Raw genomic sequence first — 17,899 nt, forward strand, 5'->3', positions numbered from 1 at the left:
TGATGTAAACATAAAAAAAGAACAAGGGTATTTCATGGCATCCTAAAGACATTTGTGGATACAAAACTGCAATGACTGAAATACAATAACAATTATTATTTACTGAAATTACTGATGTTAGAGCGGTTTTCAATGCAAAACCAAATTACTTTCGACACAATTGTTGTGTTGAAAGTAATTTGGTTTTGCATTACTACGCTCTGTGATTGGTTAACAAAACTCGCGCCACTTTCTCAACCAATGGGAATCCAACCCAAGACCAATTGTGTTTGTGCCGTACGCATTTTCCCGCGCTTGGCACCAGTTACATGGATTTGCTTTGAATTCTGATTGGCTCGTTGTGTTGTTTACATCTGTTGCGATTTGCCAGAGTAATTACTTTGGTATTGGTTTTATGACACTCAATTGGAAACTGTCTATGATCCAATCTAAAGGTTCCCTTCAGGTTCTGTGCAGGACAATGTGAAGAACTTCTGTCAGTACATATGCTGTGCACCAGTAAAGTCCCTCTAAAACCGACTTATGGCCAATACTGCCTAAGCCTAATAAGGTTTCTGTAACATGGATGGGTTGCTTAACTCCATCACAGCAGGGTACAAAGTTAAACTTATAAAAAGTACATAGTAATGCTAACAATAAAAAACTGTAACAGAATAATGAAATAAAAGAATTCACGCCAATGTGTAACTATAAAGAGAGTATTAAATTCTGTCTTTGTAGTCACATATTGTCACATTTTCTTTAAAGTTTTAATTATCCTGTTACAGTTTTTGATTTCTATGTACTGCTTGTAAATTCAACTTTGTACTCTACAATTCAAAACTGTAGATGACAGTAGAGCTGTCAAAATGATTTTGAAAATCAAAACTGTTGTCATTTTTCTTACACTTATAGATGTTCCTTCCAATGAAACTTAGTTGCAGCATTTGAGTTAATAGGGACGTCCGTGTTAGGGTTAGCTGTTTTAAGCTGTTAGCTTTGTGTTTGAAGCTGTTTTTACCATCGAAACTAACCTATTTTGAAAAAAACGACCTTCAATTATACACCCTCTAAAAAATAATAATAGTAAGCCCCCAAAATGTGCTTTGATAAGCCCATACATATACAGTCAGTCTACGTCACATGTGACCAGTATTTCTGAGAATGAAATGAACATTCAAATTCCTCTTTGTAACATCTGGCATTTGAATGGAATCTCGAAGATTTCTCTGAAAAATCTTTCCGTAAAAGACGCATTATTAACTAAAAAAAAAAATACTTGGGGAAACAATTGTTATTTTTGAAATACTTAATGCTGTAATGTAACGAAAAATTCATAGCTTTATACGTCAATGTAATGGGCGAATTTCTACTGGAACTCTGAAATCTCACTGGCAATATTCAAAACTGACATGTAAATTTCAAAAATACTGGTTACGCATGATGTAGATTGACTGTAATTAAATGCAGAATTTTACAGTACTTTCTTATTATACGCTTCCATTTATTACATGCCACATCACATAGCCATATCTTCAAGGGAAAAAAATGGCACTACAATAACATAACATTATTCAGTTTATTTTAAATCAGAACTTAACTCAAAATAAGGGGAATAATAATATTTCAATAAAGTTAAAAAACTAAAATGTCTTTTCCAACAAATTCGATGTAATTTCCGAAATACCTACTCACAGACAGAAAATTTTCATGAAAATTAGAGACCTGCAACGTGCAACTTAAGTCAAAGTAGGCTGTCTATTATTTACAACAAGATCTAAATATAAACACTTGCAATCTTTTGTCAAGTTGAACAAACAAACCAGGAATAAACCTTCATTCTCGTAAGCTTAATATTTTCAAAGCAACTGTAGGCTAACTTTTCTGAATAACTAACACTACACAAAATTATCTTTGGCAGAATTAAATTGTTTATAACCTGAATAGCTAAGAAAATTCTTTCTCTTAAGCTAATTCAGAAAACGATTTTCGAAACAATGTTGCCAAAATAATTTACACCATGTCTGAATGAATATAGGCACACCTCCATTTCCCAGAGGTAAAAAGAATTGAATCATACATATGTGCGGGCTATTTATTGACAAACAAACTACAAAATAACACACTTCTTTTTTTTTGGTTTCTTCGGTTTCTTCGCCGGCTTTAAACCGTCCTCCTTCCGAGATTTAATTTCCCTCATGAGGTCGAAGAACACTTTATCAACGTTCGCTTTGGTTTTCGCCGAAGTTTCAACGCAAGCTACATTCCATTCCTTTGCTTTTGCGAGAGCTTCGTCGGCTGACACTTGTCGCTTGTCTTCCAAATCAGCCTTGTTCCCAACCAGCAGAAAAGGGATGTTTTCATCGTCCCCCTTTACTCGAAGAATCTGCTCTCTGAATTCCGATGTTGCTTCAAATGACTCCGGCTCTGTGATTGAAAACACGCAAAGAAATCCCTCGCCGCTTCGAAAGTAATTATCACGAATCGCTGCATAATCTTCTTGCCCAGCCGTGTCCAAAATATCGATCTGACACTCCTCGCCGTCCAGAACAACCTTTTTACGATAACTGTCAGCTTTGGTCGGTTCGTAGTCTTCAACAAACTGAAAAAATATAAGTGCATACAAGTTGCAATTGTCAACAAATATGGCATGAAATCCAGTAACTCACTAGCACAGCTCTCTAACATAAAAAAAAATTAAGGCCTCTTATTTGAATATTGCTTTTAAACTCTTTATGAAAATGCAGATATAAGCTTAAAGTTAATTAAAAAGAGAACATTTTAGTGAAAAACCAAATATTCAAACGCGGTTTTTTCACCCACCTCATCATACATGAATTGTAAAGTAAGTGCCGACTTTCCGACCCCTCCACTTCCAACCATTATCACTTTGTGCAAGCCCAACTGCTTCTCCTTAGCGTTCGCCATCTTGGCAATCCCTCTGCCGTTTAAATTCGCCTAAATCGTTTAGAACGTGCACTGATCAAAAGCTTTATTTCCACCGCAGCTTGTGACAATCAACACCCTTCCTTCACCCTACCTCGTACTACACAATGAGGAACCGCGCCTGAAGTCTGTGTGCGTGACGTTTTGTGGGAGAGTGAAACTAATCACGTGACTTGAACGTCAAAGCTATTTTTAGAATTTCACAGGAACACCAATAAATGTAGCCTCCCACGCAGTCGTTTTTAGGGGACTCGTATTACCTCCTCCCCACAAACTCCACTTCTTGTGGGGAGGAGGTAATACGAGTCCCCTAAAAACGACTGCGTGGGAGGCTACAATAAATGATGATGGTTGACAATAATTCTCAGCACATAAACATTTTACGAGGTTTTCACAAACCCCAGTATTATAAGGCAATTTTCTCAAATAAGGTTTAATCAAGTAAAATTTTTAAACTCATGCGTCTTGAAGAGCTATAAGCTACTTGAAATTTTGAGTTTGAAGTAAAAGGAGATATCAAAATAATTGTTATTGCGAGGATGGTTTTATAGCTAAAACCCCGATTTACACAAGGAAAAGAAATCGGCATGGTGCACTCGAATTTTTGGTTTCCGGCGTATAAACGTAACGGTTTTATGATGCAAACGAAAATAGGACTTACAATCAATCTATATCACGCGTGACCAGTACAGTATTTTTGACTTTGAACTTTACATGACAAAAGATTGCAAGTGTTTATATTTAGATCTTGTTGTAAATCTTAGACAGCTGACTTAAGTTTCGCGTTGCAGGTCTCTAATTTTCATGAAAGATTTCTGTCTGTGAGTAGGCATTTCGGAAATGGAAATTAAATCGAATTTGTTGGACAAGAAATTTTAGTTTTTTAACTTTATTGAAATATTGTTAATTATTCCCCTTATTTTGAGTTAAGTTCTGATTTAAAATAAACTGAATAATGTTATGTTAATGCAGTGCCATTTTTCCCTTGAAGATATGGCGTATGTGATGTGGCATGTAATAAATAGAAGATGATAAGAATGTGCTGTAAAATTCTGCATTTAATTACAGTCAATCTATATCATTCATAATCAGTGTTTTTGAAATTTACATGTCAGCTTTGAACAACGCCAGCGAGATTGCAGAGTTCCAGTAGAAATTTCCCTAGTTTATTGACGGTATAAAGCTATGAACTTTCTTTAAATTACAGCATTAAGTATTTTCAAAACTAACAATTGTCACTCAAGTAATTTGACTTTTTTTCCAGTTGATACGTACGTCTTTTTCTGAAAGATTTCCAGCGAAATCTTCAAGCTTCTATCAAATTCCGAACATTACAAAGAGGTATTCGAATGTTCATTTCATTCTCCGAAATAACTGATCATGTCAATTCATGTGTGACGTAGACTGACTGTAAGTACCCCCAAAATATTGCTTATGTAAGGCAACAATTAATCCTATAAATGGCTGTGATCTCACAGGGCATCCATCCCTCTACACAAAAGTGGTCGATTTGAAATAACAAAGATGCCTGAGTTTTGAGAAAGGAAAAAAATTAACACATTTTTCAAGAAAAGCAGCAGCAGCCAAATTAAAATTTAATGGTTCAGCAGCTAGCAATGGCTAACTAAATACCTAACCCAGAAATGGAATGAGGAATTTTATATGATGGAAGACCTCATGTAAAAGGAATTAACCACAGTGCATTATTCCGTTTCTTTGCTGAACAAAAAATAATAATCATTATCACTATTCAAAGTTACAGAACTCTTTCACCAATATGACTGTGATTGTGTAATACACTGTTTGTAGTTTTTCGCCAATACCATAAGGACCTTAAAAAGAAAAAGATACAATAATCAAATAGCCCAATTTGATATTAAAATTCAGCCTGAAACTGTAAACATCACTGTGAGGGCCTGGGGAATAAATCCATATAAACTCTGCAATTTATTTAAGAGCCTCGAAGTTATGTTAATGTTTCAGGCTGAATTTTAATACCTCGAAATTGGGCTATTAACACAGCTGAAGTCACCGTTTTCGCTTCCATTGTTTGAACAACATTCATTCCCCTTCTGTGGAAATATAGATGTTGCTAAAATGTCTAATCCCTTTAGTAAGAAGGAAAGAATAAAGACCAAAACTTACCCTCCCGGAGAGTTAAATAGGAGTCAAAGACTACATGAATGTTTAAATCTAGTACATAAAAACTTCCATGATGATTCATGACGGTAAAAGGGTGGGAATGTTGGGTGGGTTGAGAAAGAACATCAGCACCCACGCCGCTGACTCAATGATTCATTGTAGTGTCATTGTTTGATTCTCCACTTAGCGCTTTACTCGCCTGCCTTTTGCTTGCTCCACTAGCAGTAGAAGAAACTATTACGTATCTTAATGTACAGGTTGAAGTGATACAGAGTGTAATCACTAGTCTGGAAAATACCACAAGGCAGCTAAAGAGGATGTTTGTGCAACTGGCAGACACTCAAAAAAAATGGAGTGAGTAGGAGGTGGAAAGAGGCCAAGAGAAAGGCAAAACAGAGGAAAGAAAAGAGAAAAAGACTGTGCCAAGCTGCAGTTGCGGAGTCCTTGACTGGGCAAAGTGCGGAAGAAGCTATATTGCCACTGTCAGATGATATGATCTACATGTACCTGCAAAACACTGACAGCCCTCACCCAACCGTTCTAGTGAAAGGCCTAGATCAACTTATTTCTGAGGGCGGCCTATCTGTTGGTGCAGCCAGTGAAATCCAAACATATCTAACTAGCAAATCCATTGAATGGAACCCATTTGCTGTGTAAACTATTGGTGTGAGATTATGGTTTGATTTACTGTGGTACCGACAAGTACATTAAATGTCATGCGGTTCTGGAAGAATTTAAAATAACCCAAAACTAATTATATCAACCTTCAAACTTTTTTGTCCCCCCCCCCCCCCCCCCTCTTCCCCAGATCCAGAGTAAAACCTTTCTGACCCCCCTAAATAGGGGAGTAAACTTCGGTTGCCCCCCCCCCCCTCTCATTTGCCAGCCCCCCTGCTCCCCATAAATAATGAACACTCCCTAAATTTAATAGGAAAGTACTCCCAAGGTCAACCCAGCGAAGCAATTTTTTACATGTTTCTATAATAAGGACTGAATTGGCTAAGAAGTCATTTTATTACAATGGCAGCATCATTTGTAATAAAAATTGTAAAAATTTCTTATTTTTGTAGTATAGTTTTTTTACTACAAAAATAAGAAATTTTACAATTTTAAAGTCTAATTAAAGTCTAAAGAGTTTAGACTTTAATTCTTCAATGCCATGTGTTTGTACTTTTATAGTCAGGCCTTCCACTGATAACAGTATTTTGGTTTAAAAAATAATGCTGAAGGGATCACCCCACCTAAAATAAATTGAATTATCTGTTCTGTTCTGTTTATTCTGGTACCAAGAACATCTGCATAATTTTTACAGTACTGAAACTTCCCCAAAAGGTACACACTGAGAAAACACCAGTGAAATAAACATTAGATGAGGACTGTCAAGAAGTTGAGTCCTGGCCATCTTTTAACATTTGCTTAGCTTTATCCAACAGATCCTCTTCACTAGCAGTAAAATAACTATCCTTCCACAACTCCTTTAGTTTTCCCAGCTTCTTGCCAAAATCTGGCCCAGGTTTAAATCCCAGCTTTTTCAAATGTCCTCCTGTGATGGGGAAGACAGGAATGTACCACATGCTCATTTCATCTGCAAGTTCATGTCGTCCTTGAAAATGCAACAGCTCCACAACATGGCTCTTAATAAGATTCTTTGCCTGTGCACTTGGTGCTGAGACTAACATATCCTGGTAAGGCTTTAAAGGGTGCTCATGCTGCTTGGGTTGCCTGTGTTCAGTGGTAAATTTTCCCAAGGCTTTTTCAGCATTGGAGAGCTTCCATTGGTCAGTTAGCTTTTCAGCCTCCTCTATGGTCTTGACAAGTGAACACAGCAATGTCTCAGGGTGGAGGGGATGAACCTTGTGCTCATTCCATGCTCTTGTCAACTCCTGTATGCTGTCTTCAGAATAATTAGGGAGACCTGACAATGCAACACAACAGGTTTGGAACTGATTAGTACAGTGATATGGCATTGGAATTAAAACATGTCTGCTCCACACATGTGTGTTACCAGTGATCTAAGCCAACTGACTGGCCACTGCACAATGACTCTTAGCTGAGTGCCCCATCATTTTCTAATTGCCCGGCTTTTACGTGGCTATATATCCCGCCACTTGGAAGCTTTTCCCCTCAAAATAGTGGCTACAGCGCTAAGGCCAACAACAATAGTGGCTACGCGGATTCGCGGCTATGCAGTGGAAAGAAGTAGTCCTTCTCACTGCGTAGCCACACAGTCACTCTAAAATATAGTCCTTGAAATTGCAGGGGAGGGGTGGTCTTTCTCACTGCATAGCTGTTTATCCCCTTCAAAATATACTTGACGAGGATAGGGGGGCAGCGGTGGACTTTCTCACTGCATAGCCACAAAGCTAATGATTTTTGAGGAGGAGCTTTCAGAGTGGTGGAGTATTTTAGAGTTACTCCAGTTAACACTCTATTCACATGCACTCTATTCCTCACAATGAAGCCTTTTCACACTGACAAAGTATCCATGACAACTCACTCACCAATGCACTGAGAAACATTCAGCTCATACATTCTATGTACAAGACTCGGCGTGTGATTTCCAGTTAAGATTTTCGAGACTTCCATCCAAATACGTTCCACAGCAATTTTCCTCAGTCCACCAGCACATTCGCGAATGACATTCAAAGTTGTCTGGTCGTGATTATCTTCCTCCAAAGCGATTCTACCATAAAAACGAAAGTATCGCAAGATTCTCAGATAATCCTCCTGTATACGAGACCTTGGATCACCCACAAATTTCACTCGTCGTTCAGATAAATCTTCTCGCCCACCAAAGTAATCATACAACGTACCATCCAGGCCTACACTCATGGCATTGAAGGTCAGATCACGCCTTTCCGCATCCAACTTCCAGTCATGAGTAAACCGAACTTTAGCGTGTCTTCCATCCGTTTCAGCGTCAATGCGCAACGTAGTTACCTCAAAATCGCGTTTGTTCACATGTACTGTTAGTGTTCCATGCTGCAGGCCTGTCTCAATGTAATGAATGTTACTCTGTTTGAACAATTCAATCATTTCTGACGGTGTTGCATTCGTACTCAGGTCTACATCTTTCGGTTTGATTCCCAGAAGGATATCACGAACTGCTCCTCCAACTATTCTAATATCGTATCCTTGCTGTTCAAATGGCGCAGTTACCGTGAACAGTTCTGGAGTGAGGATACTTTTGAATTCAGGAGAGTCCAGTTTGTCAACCGCACTGCAAGACATAAGCTTACTCTTGCAAAATGTCGGGAAAGTATACTGGGAGATTACTGTCAGCTCCTTTACCTTGGTTCTCCCTAAAAGACACACACAACGAAATAACGGTTTAGACGCACGTATCACCATAGAGTGTGTTTCACGCTTTCAAAAGGAGAACTCTTATTGAATTGTGTTAATGACCGCGTGGACCGCCATTTTGTGTCACCGCTGATCTTTTAAAAAGCGCTTAGTGTAAGCTACATGGATGATCCCGCGAATAAATTGGGGGGGGGGGGGGGGTGGGGGCTGCAGAAGAAGAAGAAGAAAAAGAAGAAAAAGGGAAGGAAGGAAGGAGAGAAGGAATAATGGAGGTCGGGAGAGAGAGGGGCAGACAGACAGACAGACAGACAGACAGACAGTCAGTCAGACAGAGAGACAGAAAGAAAGAAAGAAAGAAAGAAAGAAAGAAAGAAAGAAAGAAAGAAAGAAAGAAAGAAAGAAAGAAAGAAAGAAAGAAAGAAAAAACAATTTTTGACACCACGAAAAGACTTTTTGTACATATGAAACTGTGTTTCACCAACAGTGTTGAAAAGGTAACATTCAGTCTAACATTCAGTCTAGTTGATGACAATTATATGCTGGTAACTGGCTAATAATCCACTGAGCCTTTTAACAAATTATTAACCGTTTGTCAAACAAATCTTATGCACATTCTAGCAAAATAAAGCCTGAACAAGTTAAGTACACATTAGCCTGACTAAATAGACATCATTTCGTGGTGCGAGCACGGCGAAACGCGAAGCGACATACGCAGCTTACTCAGACTCTAAATACGCCGATGAGTCTTCTTTTCTTTCACATGCGACAAAGTACGTATAACACTAAGCAAATAACCGGACAAACGCACTAAATACAAAATCCAGTAGCAAAACTTAACTAAGAGCAGACCTTATTTTTGCAAAGAGATAGCTGAGCAGGAAGTACACGCGAGTGTGCGCGAAACTTTGGCGGTGAAACGCGCGTGCGACAGAAGATTTTCACGAAATTTCTCGTGTAGTGCCACCTCGTTTATTCCTAAATGGAGTGACTGGTCTTCAACTACAGGAAAAATAGCAACAATAAATTATTATGCTAAGCTGAACGAAGACAACATTATCAATAATCTAGCATAAATTGATGTAGATAACAAAAGTCTACCCACCCCACCCCACTGGGAGAGGAAGCGTAGCCATTTATAGACCAAAGGTACCAAAACATGTCGGAACTTACTGCAAAATGAAATTAGAGTGTTTTCCACAACTAAACTTTTTTTACTTGGTATGAACAATTAGAATCGCGTAATAGGTAATAATATACCCAGTACACATAATAATTATTTTAGGCGTTCGTAAACACGTGCGTGTCAATGATTTGTGTTTCATTTTAAATAATCTACAGGGCTTTTGTACTGTTCTATATTTCCAAACATACTAGAACTGTATCACGACCTATCAAAACTCAGTCCACCATAAGTCACAAACAAGTCATTGTCCCCCTAGGCCTGTGCGGCTACAGTCAACGACATTAGGAGGGGAAGACGAATTGGAACTTAGTCCATTAGCAAGTCAAACCGGTAAATCCGGATTTGTAAAGTCTGTGTCTTAAAAACGCACTGCATTCAAAACTCGTAAGACAGGATTTGTAAACAAGGCAAACTGTCATGATAACAGACCACAACGTTGCCTTGACTGTTTATTCCGATGCTGACAGGTGTTTTATCCAAACTCATCTTTCCAACAAACGATCCATCCCAGGATTTATAGGCGTAGATGCTATCGGTTCCCGGGTCTGCAATCAAAATATTTCCCGAGCTCTTATCAATGGCGATTCCTCTTGGACATTCCAAATCCTCTCCAATTTCACGGCGATACGCACCTCTTGTGTCAAACACTTTAATGGATCCATCATCTCGATCACAAACAAAGAATTCGTTGTTGTAGTACAAAGCCTTCCTGGGACAAGCAAGGTGTCCTTTCCCGAAAACGAGGTTCCTCTTCTGTTGCGCATGCCCATTCTGAACATCAATAACCATTACGCAGCTTTCGTCCAGTGCTTCTGAGGTGACAATGAGGCGGCCGTCAGAAGTAGCGGAAGCGCTGGAAAAGTTAACATTCGAGACTTGAGTGAAGATGCTTTGATACGTCGCGTAGAACATAGGGTAGAACCTTCCATTTGGGCGGTGATAGGCCAACAGACGGTTATGCGAACGATTTACGACAATAACACCATCAAGGTATTTGTCTTGCACGAATGCCACATCATAGAGATCGCCAAATTTTATGCCAAATGATCGCAGGTAGTTCCCACTCTCTGATAATATATGCACGCGATTGGACTCGTCGTCAAGGACAGCCATCTCCCCTTTGTCAGCTGAGACTGCAATGGTGTAAGGGTTGAAAGATGTTTCGCCAATATCATCAGCGGTTATGGTTTTCAGGACCTTCACTTTCCCTTGACATTTGGTCGCTAAATCTACTTCGTTTTCTTTTGCCACTTTTCCAAACCACTCTTTCTGCAGGCGTTGTTCGAGGTCTTCATTCGTAAAGAATTCCAAATCGAAACAACGAACACCTTTTGAGGGATTTATCTCAAAATGGCAGCTCGCTTCCAAGTTTTTCAAGATGGCTTCTTTGGACTGCAGTATCTTGGAATTGTTAGCTGCACCGAGCGCATCTTCTGCTTGCTTCACTGAAAGCTCCAACTTCTTGAGCAAGCAGTTTACTTCATTAACAGGATATCTTTCTGCAAAGTTTTTCATGAAGTTGTTCACTTTTGCAATCATCGTCTCTTCTTGTGACTTGATCAGCTTTGTAAGATCGCGAGCCTTTTCTTTGATTCTGCGTTTCAATTCCTTGCCTTTTGCTTGAGCATCGTTCAAAGCGCCGATATCATGGCCTGATATTTGAAATTTTTGTAAAGCCTCCATCTTTTCCTTGCTTCTTTTCAAAGCCTTCATAATTTCTTGTTGAGCACGGGGAATGGACGCCCTCTCCAGCATTCGCACGATTAGCGTATTTGTCGGTATTTTAGAGATCCCTCCATTAGGAATCAAAGCCTCATCTCTACAAATGGGACATTCAATGAAGCCGCGTTTAGATCTCGGTTGCGATCGAACAATGTCTTCCAAGCAGCTTTTACAGACGTTGTGAGCGCAACCTGGAAGACATTTAGGTTCTGTAAAATCCTCAAAGCAAACCGGGCAAGATAATTCGTCCAGGAAGGTATCATGAACAGGAAAGGACGCCATCAGAAATGTTTTTGATCTTTCCTAAAATGATCGTGCAATGAAGACTGACAAATTTTTTGGTTTTAGATTTTATTCGAAATTATCGCACATTCTTTTGGCATATGTCAATCGCATATTTCTTCACCCGATTGGACAACTCGCGAAAATTGTTTCAGTAATAAAGCGGCTTTCAATTTAGCGTCAAAAGTAATTTGGCGTTTGCCTGTCTGCGTTCTGCGATTGGTTGGCAAAATTCGCGCCATTTTCTCAAACAATGATAGCCAATCGTCCTTTGCTCGCACGCATTTTCCCGTGCTTGGCGTAAGTCACATATTTTGCACAGTTAACGTCTGTTGTGATTGGTCAAAGGAATTATTTTGGTTTTGATTTTACGACACCCAATCGAAAACCGTTCTACAAATATGAATACCATGTTTAAAAGATATTTCCTGCGGCATGCTCCGGTTTCCAAGACATTTTTGTGATAACGCACATCAAAATCAGTTAGAGATAAAAAAAAAAGCCTGTGAAAGCGAGTTAGTGAGAAAATTTACCATGTCATTACTGCGTGAACGTTTATAAGCCCTTTTTACAGTGGATTTTGGCGTGCTAAAACCCCGTTTTAGAAAAAAAAAAAACCCGTAATTACAAGAACACATACACGGAAAATCCGTAGAAAACAATGCACTGACAAATTCCAGACCATCTTCTGTTTTCACGCAATATAACCAAGTTTTTTTGTCGTTTATTTGCTTCACACCTTCCCATGCAACAATACTTCGGCTGACCTTTTTGGCCGGGTTCCAATCATCTTTTGGTTCCCAGTCCCCAATTTTGCCAGTGTTGCCCCGGCCTTTCCCTCCGCTATAAGTCCCTCACGTATTTGATTGGTAAAATCTTTTGGCAGGTGACCTGATCAGATAAATATTGAACGATTGGTTCAAGCTCTAGCGTGCGTCTATCGAGTTATGATGCATGCATGCGGGAAGTTCGGAGTGCACGAGAGAACCGTAAGAGCGCGCCTCGAGCAACTCGTCTAGCTTCTTGAGTGCTCTCCAATCTCCTTAGTGCAACATAACTCTATATACGTACAGCTAAATTTCGATGTTATCAGTTCGACATGCCATGTATAAAATATTAACGGCAGACTGATCCCAACGGCGGAGGTGACGAGCTTGATAGAACAAACAACAAAAGCTAGAATAAATGAAATATATTTGTTTTTTTTAAAAAAACAAATTTTTTGCCCGATATTTCGGTTTGCAATACAAACCTTCCTCGGGGGCTGAACGAAAAAGAAAAGTGAGAAACATAAAAGGATCGTTACAAAGAAGATTTAAAATATAAAATACATGACAATGATTGGTTGTTTAGGACTAAGTTACAAGTGTGAGACATGCCATGTATAACCAGTCTTAAATGTAAACATAACTGCTTTATTCACGATTGAACTCGACTTTAGGCAATGAACATGGGTTTATTTATCTTCCAACTAACGTGGGGGGAAATCAAGAAGAATGTCAAGAAGTCAATCCGAGATCAGTACATCGACGGTTTTGAAATTTAACGCCTTGCTAACAAAACGGCCGAGGGACGATCGAAACGGAGGATAAATAGTTTGAATTTCCCTGAGAGCCGTACAAAGTTAAGTTAACACAATTATCAGCCATTTTAGGTCAGTGGTTGTAGTTAATTTGTCGTTTCGTTTGCCAATACGTGGAAAGTTTTCCGACTTGATAGAGAAAACAGTCTTTCAGCTGTTTCAGCTGTTTATCTAGTATGTTGCAAGATGGCGTGTCAAAAGACAGTCGCTATCTCTGGCTATGCTCGTGACACTGAGTCTAATCCCACAGAAAAAGTCGGAGACTCGTCTTCTATATCTACTGGTTCAGTTGCTAAAATTTAATTATTCAGTGTCTATTTTCTCAGCCGAGGATGTTTATTCTGTCGCTCTAGGCCGCTCGTGCGAGAAACAGAAACTTTTTTCTTTGGAAAACAAGAACCAGGTCAAGTACCCTAAACTGCCGCTTATAAGACCCCCACCCCCCCCCCCCCCCCCCGCTTATAAGCCCTCCCGGTCATAAGCCCATCCAGTTGTAAAACAAAAAACACATCCGATTATAAGCTCCCCCGGATATAAGCTGCCGACCCCCCCCCCCCCCCTTCTAGTTTTGTTCATGGGCATGTTGTTAGTTTCAATTTTGTTGCAAATATTGACGTTTTAAAGCTTACTTAAAAACCAGTAAATGAAAAACGTATTTCGATCAACACTGCTGTAGCTCGTTTCGAAACAGTTTTTTTATTCCGGTTATAATCCCCCTCGGATATAAGCCCCTCCGTTTATAAGCCCATCTAAAACGGTAACCCCTTACGACGTTGTACAAGCCCAGCGCTTATATAAGCGGCAGTTTATGGTATTGCTTACGCCCACTTTACGTATACTAAATTTGCTAGCAATGTTATAGATCCTGATAGATCAGGAGCCCATTATAGATGTACTTCAGACTAAAATCACTCAATAATATTTCACTCCCCTTAAAATATACTTGGTGAACTTGATGACACTGATACGCTTCATAGACAATAAATTAGTTACTTTGTCGGCAGTGAAATGGAGACCTTGCAGCTTATGGGTGAGCTAGGGCATGCCCGGGCTCCTGGCTGGCGTCCAGTGTCAAGTATCAACAGCTTATATCGGCCGTTTTTAGCAGCTACTCAACTCTCAAGAAAGCAAAATCCTATTTTTAGGTGCGTGTGCTCTTAAACACGTTTCCAGACTGTTTCTGTCGTCTGCGTTATCTCTTTTTTGACAAGTGTTTAGTAGAAAAAAAAATTATCCAGTAGGCACGCGAACAAACAGGCATTCCGCCTCCATTACGCCCAAGTCAAATAAATTAGATGAAAGAATATTAATTAGACCTGTACAAGAGAGGATTTTTCCTCTCTTGGCCTGTATTATCAACCAATACAGGTTAAGTTTGGTTTGGCTGTTTTCTGGAGCTGCCGTTCTGCGTGAGTTTCGCCGTAGACATTTGATTGTGTATATACAATGGGCAGAGGCAATATACTCGGCTAAGGGTCTAGCAACTTGGTAGTCACTTCAGGCACTCGAATGTTGCTGGACAGGGGCAAAGATGTAACGATACAAAAGCGAAACAGAACAAAGGTTTTTTTTCATACTATCTGGGTGCCTCGCCAAATTTAGAATGCCCTCTATACTCCCTGCCAAAATAAATCATCAAACAATGCTCTTCTTATATGTCGCGAATAATAAGTTAAGTAGCCCTTGTTTCAATAATTGAAGACTAGATGCGTAGAGAGAAGCGGGAAAATTATCTTCTTGCCCTGTAATGAACATAAAAGCTTGCTTTGTCATGATATCTAGGTGAATTTAAAATAAAGGCATTAAATGCCTCTATAGAGCACCCGGGTTCCACAAACAAAGCGGGTCAAATAGACACAGTTATTATTCCGGTTTTTATTTCAAGTTTTCTAAGACTTCTAAGGCCGAGTGACTATTCTTACAGTTCAAGTTGACTACACAAAACTCGATAAAACTGTTCAGTAGGATTATTTTCTGATACACCAGTTCTTGTTGTCTTCCGTTCTAACAGTTTAAGCGACATGTTTATAATTATGCGATAAATGACTTCTCATCGGTAACGCCATACGTCTCATCATGACGGCTGCAAGGAGATCAGGCGTCGGAACCAGCTATCAAACCTACATTCTGTATCCAATGACGAAGACTTCGCTCCAATCCTTAAGCACTTCCTTCTTTCCAGACACCATCTTTGCAGCAATGCTTTTCTTCTCACCTCCCGCGTGAATTAGCTTCACTGTCAAAAGGCCATCACCTGTCACGGGAAACCACATATTGGCGGAGTTGACGGCGGCAATGCCTTGTCCTGTGGCCACGTTCAGGTACTGCGCGTACTGGACCTTCTCTGCTCCAACTTGCTTGCTCGTGGATATTTCGTAGTAACCTCTCTGAAACTCGCCTTCACCGTGAGTTGTGACAAATAAGTACACGAACACCTCCTTGGCTTCACCTGGGATGCCGCCGTCTACCTTTAGATCATACGTGACGACTTGTTCGGGGAATTCAGGCAACACGCCCATTGAACGCACAACTGGAATATACTCTGCCATTGTGGGGTACAAAACCGAGGTTGGAACTTGGAGGGTTCGTTTAACGAATGAAAAAAGACGGAGTGAAGTGAGCTTTATATCGATTCCAGAAGCTGATTGCGTGTAAACAAACACTTGTAACGTCCAATAAGAGAAAGGTATTTGAAGAAACGTGCCTGCCGTCACTGATGGATTTTTCACTCTTGAAATCAGATTATCGACGAGCAAGAACAGGTTTGTCATTTACTATGTTGCATCCAATCAAATTCTGAGAAGGTTCAAGTGTAGGGGATTTTGCAGTGCCAGACGTCATTCTTTTAGCGGCCTTTATAACTCATCTCTCAAAAAAGGTCAAGAAACACTAATAAACTAATTCTATTTTTGAAGGAGCGTGTCCCCTTTTACACGTATTGCGTCTGGTATTGCTTTGAATCTTTTTTTTTTAAAAATTTTTTAAAGAAAAAAAAAATCTCTCTAGCTTCAGTCTTTGACTCTTGAGTCAAACCAACGCGATAAGGGATCCTATATTGATTGTGTATTAGCTACCAAAGATGTTAATTTTGTTCGGTCAAAAACAAACCCGACATATTCACTCCAGATATTCGGTTTTCGTTGCGCCAAGGCAGGAATGAAACGAAACCCTTTGTGCACCTAACAATGTAAAGACCGAGGAGGGTGGGGTAGCTGGGCACGTGTCAGTGGCATACAACTTTTCCCAACCATTTTTGGTCACACTGTCCAACCTTAACCTGGGGCCTGAAAAAACAAGTAAACCACATTCGGATGGTTTGCTCTCAAAACAGGGACACTGTCGCATGATAATGTTACTCTACTTCTCCGAGAAGAAACAATAGCTTATTGTTGAATGAATAAAGAAACGCAGTTAAAATCTGCAAAGCTAGTGCAACGGAAAGAGAAGAGGGTAGATTTAATGTAAGCGAATAGTACTATCCGAGTTAGCCCGAAATCACACCGACTTTTCTCCCTTGGGAATGTCGAAGATCAACGAAAACACACGAATGCTCACGGAAAGAACCACAGGAATGTGCAGACGTTGCGCCCCAAAAGCAGTAGCAAAACCAACCCTGAGGTAAAAAGATAACACATTTGGTTGACGATTAATGAAATACGGTAATCGTCTCAGGGGGGAGGGGAGGGGGTACTAAAGAAAGTCTTATAGGGGATGAGGTGGGGCTTCCCCCGGCTCCCAAAGTCCAAGCATTTATCTTGTATATACCATTTTGGACGGAAAAGGTAACCCTTTCATATAACTTCTATGCAAAATGGTTCGATCCCCCTTTCACACAACAAAAACACTGCAGCTCTCCTCATTGGTTCTGTTCAAGTTACTTTGAAAAGCCCCTTCTAAAGACCTAACTGACAGTTTTTTCCCGGCCCTTTTCTATTATACTTCATATCGTGAAATTAAATCCCTAATGTTTTTTTTTATGCCTTTTGTCTGAAAAAGGTAACCCTTTTGGGCGGAGCCTCGGTCGATCGGCTAACACTTTATATTATTTCAGTGGTAAACTAACACTGTGGCGAATACGTTATAATATTCTCCATAATCAAACTTGTGATGATTTATCCTAGTCAAGGAGACCCGGTGGTATGCAGCCGGTGCAGTCAGCTGTCGAAAGGAAACTCGCGTCCGTACGAAGTAGCCTGTGAACAGGCTATCAAGTGAAGTGGGGCTTAGGGCGAAAAAGAAAAATCGGCCAGCGGAGTGAGCCGAGACCGCACTCGGCTTGCTCCGCTCGCCGATTGTTCTTTTCGCTCTAAACCCCACTTGGTAGCCTGTTCACAGGCTAGTACGAAGAAGCTAGCCGAGTAGACAGAAGGCGTAAAGCACCGCAAAACGACGTCTGTTGATGGCCGCCGTTCGCAACACTTGTGCCCAGTGCTTTTCGGAGCCCCCACATTGCACATAGCTGGTTTCCAGTTTTTGCTCAGCACACTATTTCAGGCTGCGTGCGTATTCATCTTGGGTTGCCTGTGCTAGAAGCAAGAAGTATGTGTATCATCGAATTTGCCTCGATTTCGCGGTCCTGGAACTGAGGCCCTTGATACGCGTATGAATATTTTCTTCCACGAGTAGTCAATCGGTGAAAAGTAAATACCCCATAAAAGAACACTCGACTCGACCGTCGATAAAGTGAGATGTGGAAACCTTTCAGCAGAGAAATCCCGTTTCATGTGGAAAGCCAAGCGAATTCGAAAAAACACGATTAG

At 40.1% G+C, this 17,899-nt stretch overlaps 3 protein-coding genes across 3 annotated transcripts; all 3 read right to left on the reverse strand.

The window, feature by feature from the left end:
* Positions 1–1,544: 1,544 nt before the first annotated feature.
* On the reverse strand, positions 1,545–3,044 carry LOC146461665 (ras-related protein O-RAL-like). Its single transcript, XM_085086530.1, has 2 exons — positions 2,803–3,044; positions 1,545–2,581 (listed from the first exon to the last, which is right to left on the reverse strand). Exons 1-2 carry the CDS (start codon positions 2,905–2,907, stop codon positions 2,090–2,092), a joined length of 597 nt encoding a protein of 198 aa, XP_084942656.1. The 5' UTR covers positions 2,908–3,044; the 3' UTR covers positions 1,545–2,089.
* Positions 3,045–6,290: 3,246 nt separating this feature from the next.
* LOC146461666 (CCA tRNA nucleotidyltransferase 1, mitochondrial-like) lies at positions 6,291–8,500 on the reverse strand. Its single transcript, XM_085086611.1, has 2 exons — positions 7,569–8,500; positions 6,291–6,982 (listed from the first exon to the last, which is right to left on the reverse strand). Exons 1-2 carry the CDS (start codon positions 8,416–8,418, stop codon positions 6,447–6,449), a joined length of 1,386 nt encoding a protein of 461 aa, XP_084942737.1. The 5' UTR covers positions 8,419–8,500; the 3' UTR covers positions 6,291–6,446.
* A 1,379-nt stretch (positions 8,501–9,879) lies between these two features.
* Positions 9,880–11,661, reverse strand: LOC146461667 (uncharacterized). The gene has a single exon (XM_085086715.1). The coding sequence runs from the start codon at positions 11,555–11,557 to the stop codon at positions 9,929–9,931; it is 1,629 nt and encodes a 542-aa protein (XP_084942841.1). The 5' UTR covers positions 11,558–11,661; the 3' UTR covers positions 9,880–9,928.
* Positions 11,662–17,899: the final 6,238 nt, after the last annotated feature.

The sequence above is a fragment of the Pavona decussata genome, unplaced genomic scaffold (genome assembly GCF_977016875.1).
Source record: "Pavona decussata unplaced genomic scaffold, jaPavDecu1.1 SCAFFOLD_195, whole genome shotgun sequence".
Classification (NCBI taxonomy): domain Eukaryota; kingdom Metazoa; phylum Cnidaria; class Anthozoa; order Scleractinia; family Agariciidae; genus Pavona; species Pavona decussata.

Excerpts from the sequence above, each read along its gene's own strand:
- LOC146461665 (XM_085086530.1), bottom strand. The coding sequence starts at position 2,907 with ATGGCGAACGCTAAGGAGAAGCAGTTGGGCTTGCACAAAGTGATAATG. Across the intron at positions 2,582-2,802 it reads TACAATTCATGTATGATGAG|TTTGTTGAAGACTACGAACC; the intron begins GTGGGTGAAAAA and ends ATATTTTTTCAG.
- LOC146461667 (XM_085086715.1), bottom strand. The coding sequence starts at position 11,557 with ATGGCGTCCTTTCCTGTTCATGATACCTTCCTGGACGAATTATCTTGC.
- LOC146461666 (XM_085086611.1), bottom strand. The coding sequence starts at position 8,418 with ATGGTGATACGTGCGTCTAAACCGTTATTTCGTTGTGTGTGTCTTTTA. Across the intron at positions 6,983-7,568 it reads GAATGTTTCTCAGTGCATTG|GTCTCCCTAATTATTCTGAA; the intron begins GTGAGTGAGTTG and ends TTGCATTGTCAG.